General features: G+C 41.5%; 1 protein-coding gene across 1 annotated transcript; it reads left to right on the top strand.

The window, feature by feature from the left end:
* The first annotated feature begins 1,864 nt into the window (after positions 1 to 1,864).
* On the top strand, positions 1,865 to 12,191 carry minar1 (membrane integral NOTCH2 associated receptor 1). Its single transcript, XM_018763452.2, has 3 exons — positions 1,865 to 4,199; positions 8,048 to 8,302; positions 11,725 to 12,191. Exons 1-3 carry the CDS (start codon positions 1,962 to 1,964, stop codon positions 11,920 to 11,922), a joined length of 2,691 nt encoding a protein of 896 aa, XP_018618968.2. The 5' UTR covers positions 1,865 to 1,961; the 3' UTR covers positions 11,923 to 12,191.
* The last annotated feature ends 9,721 nt before the right edge of the window (positions 12,192 to 21,912 follow it).

The raw sequence follows: 21,912 nt of genomic DNA, 5'->3' as shown, positions 1-21,912 counted from the left end.
ATGCACATAATTATGCAGGTGCTGTGTTTGTGTGCAGGATGGAAGTGAAAAGGTAAGGCAGTGGTTTCTCTTTCTTTTGGGGCTTTGTTTCCTTTCAAAATTCCCTGCTGAGCCGCACACAATTCTGCACCTCCCAGTTCCTTCCCTCTCTGCTGCTCTCGGGCCATAATTGGTTTGCTTTCCCCAGTATTGACGCTCATGCTCTATGCGATCCTGTATACAGAGGCTTTGCTGGAAACCTACATTGTGTCAACAGACATTGCGGTGCAGCAGCGCGCGCGTCTTCACCCACAGTCACCCACACGCACGGACGCGCCGCTCCATCACTTCGCTGCTTTGCATTGCGCAAGGTGCGCGCGTCTTCGTGAACATCCCCGGACAGTTTGTTTTTTTTTTTTTTGCCGTTTTAAATGTTAGTTTCCTCTTTGACCGAGAGAGAGAGAACACTTTTTCTAGAGATGATTAATAATAAAGTGAAAAAGCCAGCGGCGCGTGGGACACGACGCATCAAGGCGCACGCGGCACGGGCGGTGTGAGAAAGCGTTAAGGCATCGCAGGCGCTGTAGTGTCATTAATTGATTTAAAAGTGAAAATATTAACAGGGCTTCGCTGCACTCGCATTGCAGTCGGCGTGGAGGCAATATTACGTCATAGGCGACAGAAACAAAGCAGCCGCTCGTGCTCCGAGCGCCACATCCGAGTGGCACCGCGGACCGCGGCGTCCTGCATGTCACTCACTGTCACCGGAGTCCGTGGACGACATCCCGAGGAAAGGGATATGCACCGCGTGCGCGAGGACTCCGGCTGCAAACGGAGCGCGTGAGAGAGAGAGAGAGGGGCAGAGAGAGAGGGGAAACAATGCCTTTGCACCGCCGCGCGCGGTGCGCCTCGCGCGTGGAATATGCATGCGCTCTGCAGCAGCGTGCAGCACGGCAGTAACGCGCAGTTCAACTTTGCCTTGGCGTTTGCGTACTTCAGCGAGTGATAGTTTCCTTGTTTCTTTTTCCGATCGCAAGCCTTGGCAAGCCTTGGTTGGTGGATTAATGCAAGCGAGAGCAGCGTGCACAAGGTACGTTGCCCCCCCGCTCCGGTGTGGTGTAAACTAGTGCTGTGTGCTTGGTGCGCATAATATGCCCGGCCGTCGTTTCTCCTTTTTCAAATCAAAATGCCACATACGTGTGTGTACACTGACATGATGACGCCCCCTCGCTTTTTGTAGTAAAAGTGTCGACGCGCAGCCCGGTCCGTGTGCCGTCGGCGTCGCGTACGCGCACTTTTGTGGCGCTGTTGTTGTGCGCACCTGTGTGTGGACCTGGTCCAGTGTGGTTCTGGTTGGCGCCGCGAAGAAGAGAGCGAAGCGAAGCCTCGGAACGGCGCTATGACTGTAGGGCAGCAGTGAAGCAGCATCATCGGGCTGAGCATGGCCGGACCTCTGCGCTATCGGATCGTCCCCGCTGTACATGTGCTCATACACCCTCTCTCTTCTCACACCGACACCCCGTCTTCTACCCCCCCTCGCTCCACCACCGCGCCGCTGCGTTGTCCTTTCCCACCGCGAAGCCGTTGTTCTGCTGCACTGTGCCTGCACCTTGCCTTTTCTTCCCAACCAATGTCATTTTGCAAATAAAATGGAGAAAATCTCAGCCCCACCACTCTTGTTTCCCATTAAAAAGGCATTCTAATTAAATACAGCCATGCAGAGATGCACAGTTTGAATTCCTCAGTTTTACCGCGTTGAGATCTAGCGGACAAACTCTTTTTTAAATACCATTTTTAATAACGCGTTTTTAATGTTACCTGACGGAGCAATACAGCAAGTGTATTAAAATAGTAGATGAGCTTTTTTTTTTTTCATTTTCAAATACTATTTACGGTAAGCAATAATTCAGTAATCCAAGACCTTCCTTTACAGGATAACCTCATTATTGTTAAAGAAATAAAATTTGTAAACAAGTACTGCAATGGATCCAGTGCCAGAGTACTCCCTCTTCTTGGTCCGGATTCTGGAAGAGTTGGACACCAAGTACAGCAGCCTTTCCTACCAGGATCTTTGTAAGTCTCTGTGTGCTCGATTTGACCTGGTTCACCTGGCCAAACTGCGCAGCTTGCTCTTCTACACGGCCTGTCTGGACCCCAGTTTCCCTGCCACTTTGTTCAAAGACAAAATGAGGTGCTCCATGGAGGACCAGCAGTCCAAGAAACTCATGGTGGCCGCAGATATAGTCACCATGTTCAACCTGATCCAGATGAACGGCGGCATCGCGAAGGACAAGCTTCCAATGGGGCAGAGGCCCAAATTCCACAAGAACCAGTCTTTTGAGTCTTGCCGGTCAGACACTGACGTGTACAAGTACTCTCACTCTGATAGGGTGTATGATATTTTAGATGCCAGAGGCCATCCCACATTGCAGACCTCACCCTGCCCTAAATCTGACTGCAACAACTGCCATCATTTCATTCCAACATCCGAGCCCAACTTTCTCCTCGGAGTCAACAAGGATATGAAATGCAGGGCTGCATCCCTTGACAAGCTGCAGCATCTCCCACAGTATTCCAGTGGCAGTCCTCCTCCCTGTGAGATGCAGAGCACCTACTTTCCAATGGATATAGACAGTGAATCAACGACGGATCAAGACTCCTTGCATTTAAACTCGGGTGTAAAAGAGACATTTATTTCAAGTGCGGAACCCTTTACAGTGCATTCCTGTGTGCAGAAAAGAAATATTTTCAAGGAGGATTTTCACAATCTGGTGGCATTTGCTCCCCAGGTAATAACCACGGACTCCGATCCAAGTGTGAAAACAAGCGGGGGTCACCACAGGAGAGAGACTCACAAACCTGCAGCGTTTTTCAACCACAGTTTTGAACTGCCCTACAGTAACCCTTATTTTGAACCGGTGAGTTCTCCTGTTCAGGACAAGCGGCGGGTGAAACACGAAAGCCTGGATGATTTACAAGCATCCACATACTTTGGCCCAACTACTGTAACGGAGTGTGTGAACACCAGGAGAACTTCAGGAAAGCAGGGTAAACAGCCTTGTTGGCCTGTGAAGAGTCTGAGCTTGAACACAGAGGAGGGTCCCGACTTGGAGAGGTCTTTTGTTGGTGGACCAAAGTTCAAGGACAATCATCGGCATAATGTCAACAGCATTGACTGTGACCAGCATTACCAAGGAGCCAAAGAGAAGCCCGCAGTCTCTCCTTCAGGTTTTTGCATTAAGCCAAATGGGCCAAAAACAAAAGACGTGGGATCTATGGTCGGTGGTCCAGGCGTGGATAAACGAGATGGAATCAAGCGGTTTAAAGATAAGAGCATTAACTGCACATCTTTTCAGGTAGGGACCGTAGAGAGCACATTAAGTGTGGGTACCCAAACTGAGCAGTCTGACCAAAGGAAGCTGAAGGACTTTGTTGGTCATGGTAAATATGGGGAGAGGTTCAAGCTCTCTGACGAGGACTCTGAGATTGTCAGTGATGACATTAGTGACATCTTCCGCTTCCTGGATGACATGAGCGTGTGCGGCTCCACGGGAGTCATCCAGTCGTCATGCTACAACAGCAATGGTTCTCTCTCCCAGGTGACAAAGTCAGATGGGGACAGTTCCCCAGAACGCAACACAGTGAAGCTGGGCAAGGCAAGCAATAAGTTGGACAGACTGTTTCATTCCCTGGAAAGTTCAGACGATGAACTGAAGGCCAGTGTGTGTAAGCTGGTCCTTCGGATTGGGGAGATTGAGAAGAAACTAGAGTCTCTATCTGGGGTGCGTGGGGAGATCTCCCAGGTCCTCTCCAAGCTGAACAGGCTTGACGAAAAGATCCAGGAGCCAGAGACCAATAGCAGGCCAAGCGAGCCCAATTCTAGGGACGAAATGCTCTCCAATGGTAATGTATCCCCCCGCATCTTCCAGTGCCACACTACAGGCCATGCTGGGAAAGTGGACACTAACTCTGAGTGGTGCTGCTCAGAGACCGGTGGGAGTAGCAGCGAGGGCCTGAGGGTGAAGGCACTGAAGAGGAACCTTTTCACCAGGAGGTCCTCCAGGTCTCTGACAGAAGAAAACAGTGCTACTGAGTCAAAAGTAGCCAGCATCTCAAATTCCCCCAGAGACTGGAGAGCTGTCCCATACCCCATTCATCCAGGAGAAGATGGGAAGGAGAAAGACCGTGACAACAAAGACCGACAAAGAAAATCGAAAGAGGTAAGAATCTGGGTGTACATGTGCTGTTGGTTTGCTGAAATTATCGACGGGAGAATATGATAATCTCAACATATTACATTTTCCAAATTGTTATCGATGCTTTTACAAAAATAATTGAACTGAAACTGTGTGTTTCAAAACTTTTATCCATTTGCAAGTATAATACTAGGCTATATAAGTCTGTATTATTGTTGTTCCTACTTGGTCAGAACTGACAGTAGTTGAAATATTTATCTTTACATTAGTTAATAGGCTGTAAGTACAGTTATTCTGACACACAGTGAAAAAATGACAGTTTTATGACTGGATAATGTATTACCTTTCATTGGTTCTTTCGTGAAGCATCGTAAATATTATGTGCCGGAATAGAGCCAGCACTGGTGACTAATTATGCTGTTCATTCATCTGCTGTTTTGTAGTCAGATCCATACCTAAAGCCTTGCAGGAAAGGGGCTGACCGCAGATCCATATATGAGATTGTTTCTGACACTACAGATGTTGGCTATGGGAATTATTCGTACCTGGAGTCAGACTTCCATTTTCTAAGTAATTAAATATTTGTATAAATATGCATGTGGCATATGAGTGATTTATCTTGTCATTTAGGTATAGAAGAAGAGTCATTTTGCAGGGAAAGAAATTCTTGGGTTCTCGAATTTACATGCTTGCATTTTCACATTACAGCAATTAACATTATAATGGATGAAAGGCATAGTTCATGCACTGCATTATTTTGAGCAACCTACCAGATCTTATTCAGCAAAATGTCCTTGATGCAAACTCACAATAATTTTCTAGTTATTTTTGAATCTCAGTTCAGATGCTGTAGATACTAAGAACGTGATGAAAGTGTCAGTTTCTTGTGGAAGGGATTGTCTCTAATGACCTTTTACAGAGAGCGTCAAACGGGCCGCGTTCAGATTGAGATAGGTCTTGGTCTGTGCTGCCCCACAAAGCTCAGTGGTCGCTAACCTGTTCTCTTGGTTTGTCTTGAAAGAATTCTAGTTTTTTTCTACTTCCTCTGGAACACCTTCCCCCAGGAGTAATACGTTCTGCAAGATCAATCCCCCTGGTAACGGTGTGAACCCCTTTAGCTGGATGGTGGCCAGGGCAGCACAGCGGGGACTAGCTCCCTCGTTACGATGCTGTCGATATCAGTCATTGCTCGCGCAGTCAATGTGTAGGAGCCAGCAAATCTTCATCCCCGGAAATGGTTTCTCCCCTTTCCACATCTATTTACTGTCACTCAGCTCCTTTTCTTCTTGCCCTACTGGCGCTTTTCCCATGTAGTCGACAGCCAGTTCTTCCTGCAGCATCCCAGGTGTGTTCCGAGCAATTTTATGACCGTATACCCCCAGGAGTGCTCAGGCACACCTTACCATAATGTCTGTTTCTTGAAACATTTAACGCTACCCTGGACTGTAGCTTGAGAAAAGTACCACTGGGCCTGCTTTTAAGCAAAACAAACTCACACAAGTTATGAAGAATTACTGTGCTGAGTTTGATATTCCACTAAACTGGTTTGATTGGTACTATTGTAAATCTTTTAATGTGTTTCAGATCCATAGTCAGATCTCGTTATTTGTCTGGGTAACATCATGTCAATGTAAAATTTGTAAAGACCCAGTATAATTACCCTGCCTATAAAATCCTGCATTGCTGCACAGTGAAAATGCTGCTATACCAGTTGTGTCATGTCCTGTTCTGGTTCAGTCCATAGCAGTGACTTTTGCCAGAAAAGTAATGGCATTTCATCCAACGCATCAGAGCAATTTGGCGCATAAGGATGAGGCTCTGTGGGGACAAACGAGGTCTGCATACTCCAGGCGAACCCATTTGTCTTGTCAGCCATCCAGGACTCTTTCTCTGGGTCTCAACCCTTTGGGAAGTGACCTCCTCACAATGGCTGTTCGCCAACAGGGCTGAGGGATATTGATCCTGTGGCACTTTGTGAGGTATGGCAATTGTGAGGAGATGTCACCTCAGCAATATGAATATACTGGAGGCCTCAAGGCACTAATCTCACTTCTGTGAGGCTGATTGTTGACCTGTTCTTCTGGAAAGACCTGGTCAGGAGCTGACCAGATCTCAGACTGCAGAAAAGATGCAGGTATTTTTTCCTTTCAGTAACAGGTCCTCGTGCGAATTTGAGGAGCTAAATCACCGCCAAGTGCAATTCAATACTGACAAATACAGAAACATGAGCATATTCAGAACTACATACCATGCTTGCACAATTAGCAGTTGACAGATTTATCGGGTCATTTACACATCAAATAAATGGCAACGCTCCATGTGGTCATGGAGGCCCATGAAGAATTATATATACTGAAAACAGAGAATTTCATATAGAATTTGAATTATTATTCCATCTGAAAAATAATTAATTGTAATCTGTTCTCAGGCCTTACACCTCATACACCTTTATTCAAATTACAGCCAGGCCTCAGTGTATTTGAACGGTGTAAGGAGATTCACATTTACTGTGAAGGCTGATCATTTTCTCCAAATCAAGTTTCAACGTTGAGCTGCATACAATGATTTGCATACTTATACAGCTGTGTAACTTTTTCTGGGGCAAGTCAAGGTAAGTATCTGGCCGAAGGGTTCTACAGCAGGAGGCGGTACTCAAACCTACAATCTCTGAATCCAGAGGTAGCAGCTCCAACCACTATTAACAAATAAGTTCCTTTTAGTGCCAACTCATCAATACCATGCGCTGCACTGTGGTGTTTTGGACATCAGTGATCCTCTCCCGTAACTGAAATAATTATGCCAGTAAGAGGATTTGCAAGATACAAAAGTTGGCCGCCAGCAGAAAATTTAATATTGGTATGGGACAGGGGTGAAAACCACATGGATAACTCTGCTTCAGAACTGCTGAGATTAATTCACTCCGTTCGTGTAGTGCATTACTGCGTCCTGACGCAGGTCTGTTTCACTACACCAGCCGAGTGTGGATATTCATATGTTGCCCGAGGGCTGTAGGGTCCAGTTTGGAGCTGCTGCAAATGCTCAGCTGTGCGTAGGCTTCCAGATAAACATCCCAGGGATCCACCGTGCCGTATCCGGGGCTGGGATGGCTTTCTGAGGATTCTTACCTTTGGCTGGGAGCCATTTGAACTCACCACCTGCTGATGACTGCTTGCTGCCCAAGGATCATTATTATCCCACTAGCATAAGGACTCAGCCAACCTACACCTGCAAATGGTTGCTAACTGCTTTCCATGTCGAAATGCGTACTGCTTTATGTGGTTTCTATTTATAACATTTCAGATACAGTTCTTGTCACGCTTAAAACAGTATGAAGGTACATCTATGTGTATTGTAAAGCACAACAGGACTTCCAGAATAGTGTGATATCTTTAGCTGTATATGAAGCATCATGACAATCTTCGATCTGCAGAGTCCAACTCACTTTTGATTCAGAAGTATACAATGAAGCAATAAAATAAAATCCGTATGATTTTTCAGACCCGAAAGAGATCTCCGGTCTTCCTCTATGCTGGAAGACGGCTCTTATGCATTTTGTATATGGTGCCAGTACTGTGTAAATAAGTACAAAATAGGTTGTGTCAACACAGCGCTACCTGCATGAGCAATGTATGCTTGCATCGGTGTAACAAAGAGGGAATGCGTCCCCCCAGGGTTCTAGCTAGCCTGATCTCTCCCACCAATATTTATGTATAACTCCTATACGGACTATGCTATTATTTTTTTCCTCCCCAATGGCTGACAAGTTGTTATGCTTCTGCATGCTTACCGCCTATTTAGGACCGTTTTGTTTTGTGTGCAGTGCACTGCCACTTTATTTTCACGATAACCATGCATTTGACCTTTGCATGCAGACAGATCGCCAGTGTGAGCTCCCCCAAGTCCATCGTGCAACTAAGCCTGCAAAGGACTCCTACCTGATTGAGCAAGTATTCAGCCCCCACCCTTTCCCTCCCTCTGTCAAGTCCCACATGAAGAGCAGTCCTCTCTACACGGACTTGCGGCTCACCGAACTGTCCGAGGGCAAGCGAACGCAGCCCTCCTGGACGATCGAGGAATACAAACGCAACTCAGGAGACAAGAGCAAGCTTACTGCGCTGGACCTGCAAGTGAGTGATGACTTCATCTTTGCATTGCAGGTTTTTTCTTTTTTGCCAAGCAGCAGGTTTTTATTGTTGAGGGAAGAGGCTTGTTTACTTTGAAGCAAGACATTAAATGTACTGATAATGAATCAGACAAGAGCTTGTAATTTGACCGTGTTTTGAACCTTGAGGAGGGAAAGCAGAGCAGTGCAATATTTAGGAAACTAGCCTTATCACAATATATGAAATATTGGAGTTGAAAGCACTCCAATCACATGCCCACGGCTGTGTTCTTATGAGATGAAGGATACTCATTTGAGTTTAATTAACAAATTATTAGGTGGTATTTATGTAAAATAAATCTGTGTAAACTGAATCTCTGTGGTTCATTACTGTTTACTTTGTGCTAATGTGTCAGAGGAATAGTTGCACTTTTCATGACATCTACTCACTGTTCTCGCTGTTCATCGTTGCTTATGATCATTTTCTGCTCTAACTGAATTGACATCTTCTACAGAAACATGACCTCTCATGCATCCTGTTGGGCAGGAGGCCTGGGAGTTTGCAGCTGAGGCTTAGCCAAAGGAGCTTAAGGTTTTGTTTGTCTGCATCTTAGGTTGTCTCAGACTGCACTCAGGTCTCAGTGGAGGTCAGTCAGAGGAGCCTGAGGACACATTAAATGTTCTGAGCATGTGTTCAGATGGTTGGAAACCTCAGTAGTATGGATCTGAAGTAGAGTCAAGGTGAACTGATGACTCCGGTGGTCTGCATGGGAAGGTGTGTGAGGGCACCTGAGTGGTGCGTGTCAGAGGTTGAGTTATGATAGGCTCAAGTGTCAGTGGTCTGTCTGAAGGTCAGAAAGGTTAGGCTGGATTGTCAATGCTTTGCACTGAGATGGTTAAGTGGGAAAATGAGAAAAGAAGAATTTTAATAATCTGGCCTTGGGCTGCATTGTTACAGCTCTGGTAATAATGCAGCCCCATGTTCACTCTGAAAAGAGAGAACTGTGGAAGTACAAGCGTACAGTGACGGACCACATTTATGTATCTGACATTAAGAAGTGCTAATTTTCCTATTAAAATACTAAATCATTGATATGCCTTGCACTGAGAACCTTGCTCGTTTTTAACCCTCATTTTGCTTAATTAACGCCGAAAACAGTGCTGCAGCTCAAACATCTAGTTTTGTTCGTCTAAACTGTACCAAACCTGGTGTCAGTATTTGTGTGTCCTTCATTCATTTAATTCCTACTTCTGAGAAATGAGCTTGTGGCTAGAGACAAAACACCCTGAAATTTAATTTAGTCATGGTTAACTCGGTGGTTAGCTGTGTTGAAGTTTGCAGAGGCCAAAACAGTTACTTTCCAGCAGCGGCGATATGGGATGGCTGGCTACGTTCCTCAATGCATCAAAGTGTCATAATCAGTCAAAGAATGTATGAGATCCCCAGATGGTTTTGTGCACTTCATTCCAACAAACTGATACCTGCTACTGTTCTTAGGTTCTGCTCGGTCAAATCATCTGCTTCATACAGTAGGGTCAATGTATACTTCATAAGACCAGCTCATTCACTCCATGCAGCAAGCTCTAAATGAAATAGATTGAAAAAGAAAAAAATGTTTTTCAAAATTACTGGCTTCAGCCTTTGATTATTATCATTACCATTAAATTTTTTGTTATCAAAGTTGTGGTCATAGCTTTAATGAAGTGCTTAATCCTTCCTGTAAACTGTAAAAGTGTTAAATTCAATTAAATTATGAAATAGTACATAATACATCCAAATATTATTTAATACAGTAAAGGTGCTATAATTGTAACTTATTCACATTATTATTATTATTATTATTATTATTATTATTATTATTATTATTAATTTTCAGTTTTAAAGAAAATTATGTAAATTTGTGACACTGAGATTGCCTGCATCACACAGGGTAGTAGTATGTGATGTACGTTTGAATTTGGTCCTGTAATACTGTAGAGACTATAATGTTCTCATTGTAAATTCTAAACATAAAACCTTAGTCCCTAGTTTCAAATATCTTCTTGAAATGAACCAGTTTAATATTTTAATGGTATTGCATGTAACAAGAAATAGTCTTTCTATTCAATCATGGTCATTCGTTTTTGGCATCTCAGCCCTCTTCATTAGCAAGTTGCTTGCTTGTGGCTTTCGCATCACGGTAATATAAATTTAATGCAAAGCAGGCTGTCTTTGCCTCTAGACAAGGACACAACGTATTTAAAATGCAGAATTTATGTTCAGAGGCTTCCTCTACTGCAGATCAATAGGTCAGCCATGCCAGAATATTTGGATTTAGATAGTGGCTAAAATCCCAGAAAAGCCAAATAATCCAGTCAATTGCTTTTGCAGTACATTTGCAGAGCAGTATATTACATGTGCACTGAGCTGACCACAAAGTCCTGCTTCCAGAGGTCTGCCAGAGAATGCTGGTTAAAATTTACAAAAGTAGTAAACTTCCTTTGTTTTGGATTGATGCAGTGACCTGTGTCTGGTCCTGGAACCAGTTTAGGCCAAAACACTGGCAGATAACAAAAAATCCGCATGTTTTCCAGCTGTCCAAAAAAGATGGCATGGAGTCCAAATACAATGGTAAAGATAGCCTTCAGGGTCTAGGAGAATAACCAGGCTATCTTGACCAGTAGCTCTGACAAGGTCATGGCTAACTGCGCTTAGAATGTGTTCTTTAGAGCAAAATATATTTCCATATGATTAGTTGCATGTCAAAAGTGTGCAGTGATTTTGCACAAGATAGTGGTGGAATGTACAATATAATGCGGGTCTAGCCTATATGTGATTGAATGACTCCTCTGTTGAGCATAAACTGAAATAACTGACATGCTTTTGTAAAATTGCTTTATTTTATTATTTGTGAATGTGTGAGGATGTGCTTGTCACTGTACTTGCTCTTGCTGTAAATGCATCTGGTGTCATTAAGCACGTGTGCATAATGATTTATAGGTTTTTATTTGTTTTGCGAGGTTGTTCCCCCCTCAGCTACATTTAAAATTATACAGCAGTTAGAATGAATAATGTTTAATGCCCCTTTTAGATTCCTGAAACACAGCTGGGTGCCATGCATGTTCTGCTTGAAGTTGGCCAGATTAAAATACATTAAAATTACATTAAAACTTCCTCTGTGTCTCAGTGTGCGAGCTTACCTTCAGACACGAAGCTGTGTGCGTCTGCTTGCCGCCGTCATGTTTTATTGATGAAATTCGGTTAAATTAACCGTGAGAGCTCCTAGGCGAACAGAGGTTTTGACACTAGAGAAAGCATGGCCACTGTCGTTTTCCTCACGTTGTCTGAACTCTGCTACATGACACCGGCGCTCCTTTCCCCCCTCAGTTAGCCACGCACCAAACATCTGGCTTTCTCCGGGGAACGTCTTCCCCTCCATCATTTTTATGTGTCTCTGTGTACGCCAGGCACAAGAGTCCCTGAATCCCAACAACCTGGAGTACTGGATGGAGGACATCTACACACCAGGCTATGATTCGCTGCTGAAGCGTAAAGAGGCGGAGTTCAGGAGAGCGAAGGTGTGTAAAATAGGAGCGCTCATCGCAGCGGCCGCCTGCACTGTGATCCTGGTAATCGTCGTGCCCATTTGTACCATGAAGTCATGAAGGTGTCCAATGTGTCTGTATTATATACAGCTGTGATGTGTTCCAGGTTCGTCCACAGATCACGCATTATGTTGAAATCAGTGCCGCCTCAGTTGTGTTTGGGAGACATGCTTTTATTTTCTGGACTATTTATGGATTATTTATCCGGAATATTTATGTATTACTTTTGTTTGAATATTTACCTGGTGAATGGAGCAGTATTATTTTTTACGTGATTATTATTTATTCTAATATAGAAGTACGGTATACATTTTTTCTACATATTTTCAATGGGCAGTTTATACAATTAATGAAACTTTGCTAGGTTTGTTTGTTTTCTAAGCAGTATTTACTTTTGATTTTAGTAAAATATTATATAAATGCATTTTTAAATTCCGAAATGTATTTCTGAGTCTTTGACACCATGTTGTCAAATCAGTGTTATGGTAAATAAATGGTAGAAAATCACTTTAATCCATCATTTTTGTGGGTCTATAAGTCTACAAGTATAAATGAATGTAATGAAGAGTAATCTGCATGGATAATCTATTAGGGTCAAAAAAGCTTAAGAAATATGACGTCACTTATTTCCTGTGTACAAGCACAAGCACATCTTAAGTCAGTTACATTCCTCACTAAGATTTACAACAGGCACTATTCAAGACTTTCAGTTCGCAGCTCATTCTGACTTATTTAACTGCTGTGTTTGGAAGAGTATTAATGCATGAAGTATTATGAAGGAGGTACGGGCATTTTTTGGCTTTGAGGAAGAACTTTTTTAAGGGGTTTGTCCATTGTATTTTCGTAACAGATGTTTAGGTGGTATAGCTGAATCTAATGAAGAAACGCACTTACCGTAGTGTAGCTCAAGGACATATTATATTGAATGTATTGAGGGAAAGTGCTAAATTACAAGACCAACACCCACAGATGCAAAGTTTTATTATGGAGGGTGATTGTGATCCTGAATATATAAGAATCAGTGAGCGGTGAGCCGTCCAGCTCAGACTGACATAAAGAACCTCCTCCCCCCCCGCCTACTGTGATGTTATGTACTTTAGATGTATGTATATAGTCTTAAGAGGCCTTACAAACACTGAATGGAAACTGCCTGCCACTATGAGTATTGTAATCATGCCAATGTACATGTTTTAAAACTGTAAAAGACATTTGAGACTGAAATGGTTCACTTTTTATGCCAGTACTGTTAGGAGTGAGCAAGAAAAGCTGAATCTGAACTTCAAGTATACAAAAAGCACTAGGAAGTGATGTGTCTAGCAATCTTGCCTTTAACATAGGAACTGTGATCCTTAGCATACTGTAGTTCTTTGTAAATACTTTGGATATACAGGCGCATTATGTAAACTCTGGTGTAAATGGAGCAGGATAATAAAAGATTATTGTTCCAAGTGTGTGCGTCATTATATACAGTATCCATTTCTGTTATCTGTGCCCAACCAGTGTGTCTCATAACATTTATTTTGCAGCTTGTATTAAATTAGTGTTTTAATGAGATTTTAATTCCAATGATAGTAATTGATTGTAATAAGTCCTGGAGTGGAAAACTCTTAACAATACCTTTAAATGGGTTCTAAGTGCGAATTCAGAGCACAGGGTTGTATCGACTTTTTGAGGCTGGTGAAAGAGGAGTACATGTACAGCAGGCCACCATGTTTGGCAGTGAAGGAGATGGAAGAGACAGACCTGCTCGCTGCATCCCTATGAGTGATAGCAGCATTGACTCCAGGTGTACAACTGCATCGTTCCCACCTGTCCACCAGCACTGGACTCATTCCATGGTATCTGGAAAAATGTGTATGAGTCTTAGTCATTAAGAATGGGCTTTTGTAAACACTTCAGTTTATCATAAACTTAAATATCGATGTTACAGTAAAATTATATGTAGATTTTTTTTAGAATATGACCTCTTATCTTGAAATAAAAAGCTAGCTGGGAGGTTTTTCTGGAAGCATTTGCAGAATCAACAGCCAGAATTGAGCAGTTGGAAAATCCACACATGAACATTTGTGCAATCTGGAGTGTTATTTTCTTAGTTTTTTTCTCAAGGACTAAATTAATTTTTAGTTGAGCTGCATGTGAGGAAGATGACAATGGCATTGTGCTTGATATTGTCCACTGTGGGAAATTCCTATATTTTAAGATAAAGAAAAAAGTTTTCCAAATCTGTTGAAAGTATTATTAGGCAATTAAATGAGCTTTTAAAATGGTTTATACAGTCATAGTTTTACAACAGAAAATATAATAAACAATAAAGTTTGAAGCATATAATAAAAGATGAGTGGCATGGTATTAATATTTATAACTACATGAACATTTTTGAGAGCATGGTTTTCAGAGATCATTCAGATGTTTGCTCCGTGTGGAAAGGGAGAATACTGATATGAATATGATATGACGGTATGAAAATGAGGTGGCATTGCAAGTCTTCTCCAAATTTAACCTGTTTCACAGGCTCTTTATTCTGACCTGTGTAACAGCAGGTAGTGTAATTGTTAAGGACATGGACTTAGAGCTTGTAAAGGTGTAACTAGCAGGCATCCTGCTGAACTTCAGTGGAAACAGAAAACTAAGCCTTTTTAGATAAAAGCATATCATGCAAATGAAAGTAGGCCAAACAACATAATATGGTGCTCTTAATCAAGCTTATGTTGTCTTCATGTTATATATGATTTAGACACCACTACTGAGGGACTGTCAAGTAGAAAACAGTAAAATACTTTATTTTAATTAACTTTTCTATGAAAGAAGCTTTCAGAAGGTCAGTAAATCCCAACAGTGTCCACTACTTTGTAATGCACTAATGACATCAGCTGAGGTGAACCATAATGCATCATGAATACCTTAAAAGCCCAATTAGAAGGAAATGTAACCTCCCTTAGGGCGCTCCCAAAAGAGATGAAATGTTTTCCAACTGCAGACGGATGTACTTTTGAGAAAGAACAATCAAACGCTTGATCATAACCAAGGGCAAAGTGGCTACACATCAGTTCATTTTAACAGTATGATTAACACCATCATGGAGCATCCACTTGACATCTCCTCATGAGTGCCACATTCATTACGGTAATGAAAGTAATTGTAATGTAAGTTCACTTCCATCTTCACTGGTAAATCCCATACATGCGGAGTTTTTCAATATTTCTAGTGTTCTTCTGCAAAATATTACAAGTTACAAAGAATTTTGAAATGAGTCTGATCGTGGGCAATTACCAAAAAATTACTTTTCACAGATATTTTAGATAATTTACCGAGAGCTGTGACGGTGACCTCCTAGGGAAGACATATTTATGCAGTTTGAAACGAGGCAAACGATGGGTGGTCCAAAAATGACAACTCAACATGAGCGTAGACACTGTTGTGGGTTCTTTTTCACACTGACAGTTCACACTGAGGGCATCTTGATCGTCCATGTGTTTGTTGCACATCAGCTGCCATGCCATCAGTCCCCCCTCACTGAGCACTCCTTGGGAAAGAAATAAACATGTATTTGCATTGCTGACCTTGGATGCGCAAACCTTCCTGGCAAGGTGAACTGGAATCCCTGCCCACGCTTCAGCAACCTGTTTAACAAAATGCATTCATTTTCAGCCCTCCCATCCCTTGACACCTTATCAATGGTTTGACTGCAGTACATGAATGTTAATTAAACAATGGCGTTCCACTGTTACTCATTGGGGTGGGGGGAAATCAGACAAGTTGCAGCAGCCTTTAGGCAATTAGTTGCATTTTTAATAATACATTTTTTACATTTTGCATTTAAGTTGATATGGCCAACAACAGCTACACAGAATAAGGTCAAGTAATTCAGTAAATCACGGTAAACTGCCCAGGTCTTGATGAAAGGAGCCTCAACCATATCGCCACCAGTTCTGCTGCTAATGAAATAGCTCTTCAGCCCTAACATCTACATACATGTATCTACATCTATATACAAGTACATGCTCGAAAAACACAGATGTTGTCTAGAGGGGGCCGAATGACAAAATGACACACCGGGAAAGAAATAAAATGAGAGAAAACACTTCTACAGACACTTAAATGAGAACAATTTACAATACCATAACATAGAAAATATGAAGTTACTCTGTTTTCCATGCTTCAATCACCGATAACAATTCTCTTCTCACAGTAAATGGAAGTATCTGAATGGCCACATATGTGTTAGAACACATTGCCAATTCCTAATGAATATTTATGAAGTCTTCAAGAGAAATAATCCAATTAGTAGTTGCAGACACTACACACACATACACACACAAACTGGTTGTGGGAGTTTAATTAATAGGCACATTTTACCACTAATTAGATACCTTTGACCTAACAATTAAAACGAGGAGAGTAATTAGTAAAGAGCTGTAATTCACTATCATTCATACCACACATTTTTATATTTTTGCATAATTTATGCAACATAAAAAACAATGCCAACTCACAGTAATTTCACAATTTCAGTGGTAATTCTACATTTCACAAAAAAAATCCTTTGGTCCTAAATTTATCTAACTTTGTTTTGATTAGAATAATTTCAGCTCCTTACTAAATCATTGGTTTTTTTTTCTAAACAAGCATATGCTTGCCGCAAAGTTTAATTCAATAAATAGCACATCCTAGTATCATATGTCATAAACAAAGATCGAGTTCAGCAGGACTGTTCAGTGGTTAAGGTTTCATTGTAGTGTACATCATGTGTACCTCTAGGCTGATGTGTCTCAGGAATAGTGAGAATAGAATAGACATAATTCCATTCGGTGGTGGAGAATGCAATTACTTCTCCTCGACACATCGGTGGGAAACGTTTCAACATCAATCACGAGAGGGAAAGCTGTAAACTGCAGATGTTAGCTGTCACCTGATCATCTCTCTTGGAATAGTACCAGAGGCTGGCATGATTTGTTTATATATCCTCCATGGTTGCAAACCAGTTGAACCCATGAAGTGTCTCAGTGCATATGAAAACACAATCAACATCCAAAAATACTGGAGTCAAAATAAATCACAAAATAAATGTGATGACACAAAAAATATTGCTTTGAATGCAAATGTTATAATTTATACTGTTCTTATTCATTCAGTGCAGTTATTATTTTTACCTTTGAAGTACTTGTTCCTTAGGGTTAAAGTTTTAGTAGATATACTTCAACTGGTGTTTAAATGGCCAGTCATGCATCGAAATACCTTCTCAAAAATATTTATGTTCCCTATATTTATATATGAAGGTGCCTTAAGCATATTTATTATTGCTTGTATTTACTGAGCTTACACTTGTCCAAGGCAACTTATAATGCTAAGTAATAACTTAGAATGATAAAAGAAAAAGTTTACAGTGTTTCAGCTATTTATACAGCACAACATTCTTACTGTATGAATTCAGGGTAAGGACCTTGATTGAGCAGATGCAGTGGGAGGGGGATTCAAACTGGCGACCTTCAGATTACAAGTTGAAAACTCTGGCCTCCAGGCTGTGTTTTGCTTAGATGTGGATTGCTCTAATGTAATTTCTTTGGAAAGAAAGACAAAGAAGTAAGTTTTCGGTTGGACAATATTTCATTATACTGCCTTAATTATGCCAGTGAGGCTTCTACAGTCCAGATGTCTAAAAACAGAGGGAGAAATGTGGTTTATTGTCTAAAACTTGACTGCAAACATATTTAGCTAAAAACCTTTTCTTTTAGGATCAATTTACCATAAGAAGTTTACCGGAGCAGTTCAAAGACTTGCTTGTTTAAATTGCCAAACTGAAATGGATTCGTGGCTTAGCAAAAGAATATGATTTCTCTGGAAAAGAGAAAATTTGTTTAGTCACTCTCCTGCCCCTGTAAGCTTATGTTGAGCTTCTGCAGCCACCATGCGTGTAATACTTTTATACTATACGAATAGAACTTTAAGCCTGGTTATAAATGTTCTGAATATTGGCCCACACATCCAATTTTCCTATATATTCTTCTAGCTTCAGCTTTCTTTGTCCAGGTCAAATGAAAAGCTATATTGCATGTTATTTAGTCATACACTTCGACACACTGGATTTTTTAGCTTGTCTTGCAACACTTATTCACTAAAGAAATGATGTTTTTATCTGCAATACTTCCACACATGAAAATTAGAATAGTAAATAGTGGTCATTCTAAATGTAAGAAGGTAATATAATAGTTTAGAAATTGTGTCTGAAGTGCCCATTAATAAGTTACAAGAAGCCTAGTGCACATTGCAGCTTGTACCCATGTTATTAAGAAGCAGAAGGGAGACCCACTAAGCTGATGTCCCAGTGAGGCTATGTAACATTTACATTTGCATTTACATTCACATTTAGATTTAAATGTACGTTTATTTATTTATTTAGCAGACACCTTTCTCCAAAGCGACTTCCAATGAACTCTATGTAGTGTCATCACATCTACATATACCGTAGGCATCATTTGGAGATAACAGGGTAACAAGTGTCACATAAAGTATAGGCTCTTTAGTGACAGACCATGTATTATTTATATACGAGGGGGTGTAATGTTAAAGATCTTCATCAGACTACGTGACGCTTATGGATTGACTATCATTTACTAAGAAAAGAATTCCATTATCACACCAGCCATTTAATACGCTTATTTTCTTGTATTTGACCAGTTAATACACCGGGATATTTAACTAGACCAATGCAGTGCAAAGGGTAGCATGCTGGTGCAGTGCATTGTATGGGTGCCTCTCAGTGCCTGAACTGGACATAGGTTTGATCCCTGTTCATTAGTGTGGAGTTGGCGTGTTCTTTCCATGTTCATCTGTGTTCCCTCCAGATGTTCTGGTTCCCAGTGCAAACCCTGGTGTTTTAGATGAATTGGTGACTATAAATTGCCTCCATTGTGTGTTTGACTGCTCTGTGATGGAGTGGTGTTGTGCCCAGGGTGCAGCCTAAGACCTGTAGTGTCCTGTGTTTCCAGGATAGGCTTCAGATGAGCGCAATCCTGCCTGAGGCAGTTATTGATAAGGAGTGAGTGAGTGAGTGAGTGAGTGAGTGAGAGTCTATAGAGGTAGATTTCATCATAAATTATGTACCAATTCATTTTACTTACTCATGTAGCTCCTCGGCTGTAATCAAATGCCATCCATCCATGAAATGTTTTTTGGAAAATATTCACTTTCTCTCAAGTTTGACATGCTGTCTAAGGCATAATATGTTACATAACATGAGCAATGCTATATGCAACATTTGTAGAACAAGTTGTCAGCGAGGAAACGTACTGATTACAGGAGCAGTTTGTCTCAGAAGCTCTGTGGAGATGGTACTGTGGTATGACAAACAATCGTTTCATCCTCTGCATCTTGACACAACAAAGGGCATCTGGAGCTCTTGTCATCTGTCCTCTCCTACGCATCTCTCGTCAGACTTCTCAATGTCAGCACTTTCAAATATTATTTCTGCCACATCCTAGACAGCCAGGGAAGGAGCTCCTCTACACCAATTCAAACTGTGATATAAATATTTATTCAGAATAGGTAGATTACTGCATTTTACTGCAGGGTCAGTGATCTAAATGAAGTTAAAAACTTCACCTCCAGTTATTATTTGCCTCTGCTATTGCTTTCTTCCCCGATTCACATCTTCTGTCCGCAACAGTTTACCGTTTCAAATCAAGGGTCTTGCACTCTTCTATCACACATGGATGTTCAGTTTTCTCATTAGTAATGAAATGGCAGCAACCTGGACATCAAGTGGGTTTTGCGTTGTTTTGATGAGCACTGATGAGAGCTGGCGCCGGAGATAGAGCACTTGCACTCTGGCCCAGCATTGCCACATGTGCCTCATTAACACCAATAGCCTCCCAGTTCTGTTGCGTGAATAGGGTTGGGATGTAGCCCTGGGGGTCTTGTTACTGCACCGTGTTGGGTGACTCTACATCTGTCCATTCTCCAGTGTCCATATTCTTGTTGTTTGGGCTCTGAGCATGCCTTCAGTCATCTGTTGATAAACGTAAAGAATGAATCAATACATAAAAAAAGAAAACTGGATAAGCAGAAACAGGCTACGTACAGCCCAAGTAGGCTCAGATCTTTTCTACCTGTGTCTCAGGATGAAGATATAACAATATTAACAATGTTCGGTCTGCTTAAATACACTGTACAACGGGACCATGATTGTTTTTAGGGCGACAGTAACTGTGATAAGAATCTTTTTGCTTCACTGTTGATTTATTTAGTCAGTTGTTAAGAAAATGCATGCCAGAAATTAGTCATTTGGTACAGTTTAATGAAGACTGTTTTTCCGGTTTTCGCTGCTGTCTTTCAGAATAAAATGCAAAGTGTGATAATTGGTAATTTACATAATGTATTTACTGCCTCCGTTATGGAGCAGTTGTTCCACTCATGTAAATTACTACATTGTTTATAGGATAATGCACATAATAGTTGAAAACATATTTATTTTAAAAATGTGTTTAGTGTTGTTATACAAAGAAATCACTTACCTGAAGGTAAGAAGGGGGTGAGGTAGAAAGACAAAATAATATGAATCTGACTTCTTTAAATTCAACCAGGAAGTATCCAGGTGAATGGAATGAGCAGACAGACTTCCCCATTGTGGTTATTTGAATTATCTGGAAAAATGCATTATCTCTGAGCAGTATTAATTTCATTACCCTGTTGCCAACCAACCAACCTCTACAACTGCTTGCCCCGAGCGGGGTCGCGGCGAGCTGGAGCCTTACCCGGCAATGCGGGGTGCAGGGCCGAAGGGGGAGAGGACACACCCAGGTGTAGCACCGCTCCGTCGCAGCGCACCCCAAGCAGGACTCGAACCCCAGACCCGCCACACAGTGAGCATCGGCAAAACCACTGCTCCACTGCATTCCCCCCCTTACCATGTTCCTCTTAGTGAAATATGAATAATTGGTAATTGCTGGGGGGCGCAGTGGCGCAGTGAGTTGGTCTGGGTCCCACTCTCTGACGGGTCTGGGGTTTGAGCCCTGCTTGGGGTGCCTTGTGATGGACTAGCGTCCCATCCTGGGTGTGTCCCTTCCCCCTCCAGACTTACACTCTGTGTTGCTAGGTGAGGCTCTGCCTTGTCATAACCCTGCTCAGGAAAAGAGGTTTCAGACTGTGTGTGTGTGTGTGTGTGTGTGTGTGTGTGTGTGTGTGTGTGTGTGTGTGTGTGTGTGTGTTACTTGCTAATTTTCTCAGTGAATGAATGTTTGAGGGTGCGGACAGGAGTAGAGAAAGAGGCAAGAGCTGAGAGGACTGTTCTTTGTTACCTTGTGAAAGTCTTTTTAAGTCTGTATATTGATATTTTTGGGTTATTCTTTAACCTGCTGTAGTCAGAAATTGGAAATTAGCATCACTAATTGCCTTCTAATACTAGCATTTCCTACTACAAGTATTAATTTGGGCCCGAGAGGGTTAAAACTGATTTTTCAAGGGAAATATGGTTTTGGATCTACTCTTGTTTGTGTTTTCACTTCTGTATACAGCCTGTCATGTCAGAACCTGAGTCACTTCATTCACTGGGCTTTAGATGACCTTCATATATTTAGAACACAAATACACCATTTCACTGTAATTTACTGCTAATCTAAATGAGGAATATTTTTGCATTATTATCAACAGATAAATATTAAATTACATGAAATTGTCAAGAACATGTATGTGTTTATTTTTTATTTGAACAATAATGAATATTCGTTTTTTTTTTTTCCCCATTTCTGACTTGAACTGTTCAAAGAGCAGATAGCTGAAATAAAAGAATGTATTTGTCTAAATGGCTAGACCTCTTACCCTGGTAGAAAAAATATCACTGTTTTCACAATTTAGTGCTGTCCTGTAATCTTAACTTCTGTGATGCAGTGTTAGAATTATATGAACATTCATTTAGGCTTATTCAGCCAGTCAGCGGAACACTAAATCTCCTCAATTTGTTAAGAAAACCTTTGCCTTTGCCACTAACGTGTTTTTCATGCTTTACAGTTCGGGCTACAATGTTATCTGGCACATATATTACAGCTTACTGTTTTT

Source organism: Scleropages formosus, chromosome 11, assembly GCF_900964775.1.
Source record: "Scleropages formosus chromosome 11, fSclFor1.1, whole genome shotgun sequence".
Classification (NCBI taxonomy): domain Eukaryota; kingdom Metazoa; phylum Chordata; class Actinopteri; order Osteoglossiformes; family Osteoglossidae; genus Scleropages; species Scleropages formosus.
The sequence above is the reverse complement of the archived record's forward strand: the minus strand, read 5'-3'. Positions and strand labels throughout refer to the sequence as shown.

Excerpts from the sequence above, each read along its gene's own strand:
- minar1 (XM_018763452.2), top strand. The coding sequence starts at position 1,962 with ATGGATCCAGTGCCAGAGTACTCCCTCTTCTTGGTCCGGATTCTGGAA. Across the intron at positions 4,200-8,047 it reads GACAAAGAAAATCGAAAGAG|ACAGATCGCCAGTGTGAGCT; the intron begins GTAAGAATCTGG and ends CTTTGCATGCAG. Across the intron at positions 8,303-11,724 it reads TTACTGCGCTGGACCTGCAA|GCACAAGAGTCCCTGAATCC; the intron begins GTGAGTGATGAC and ends TGTGTACGCCAG.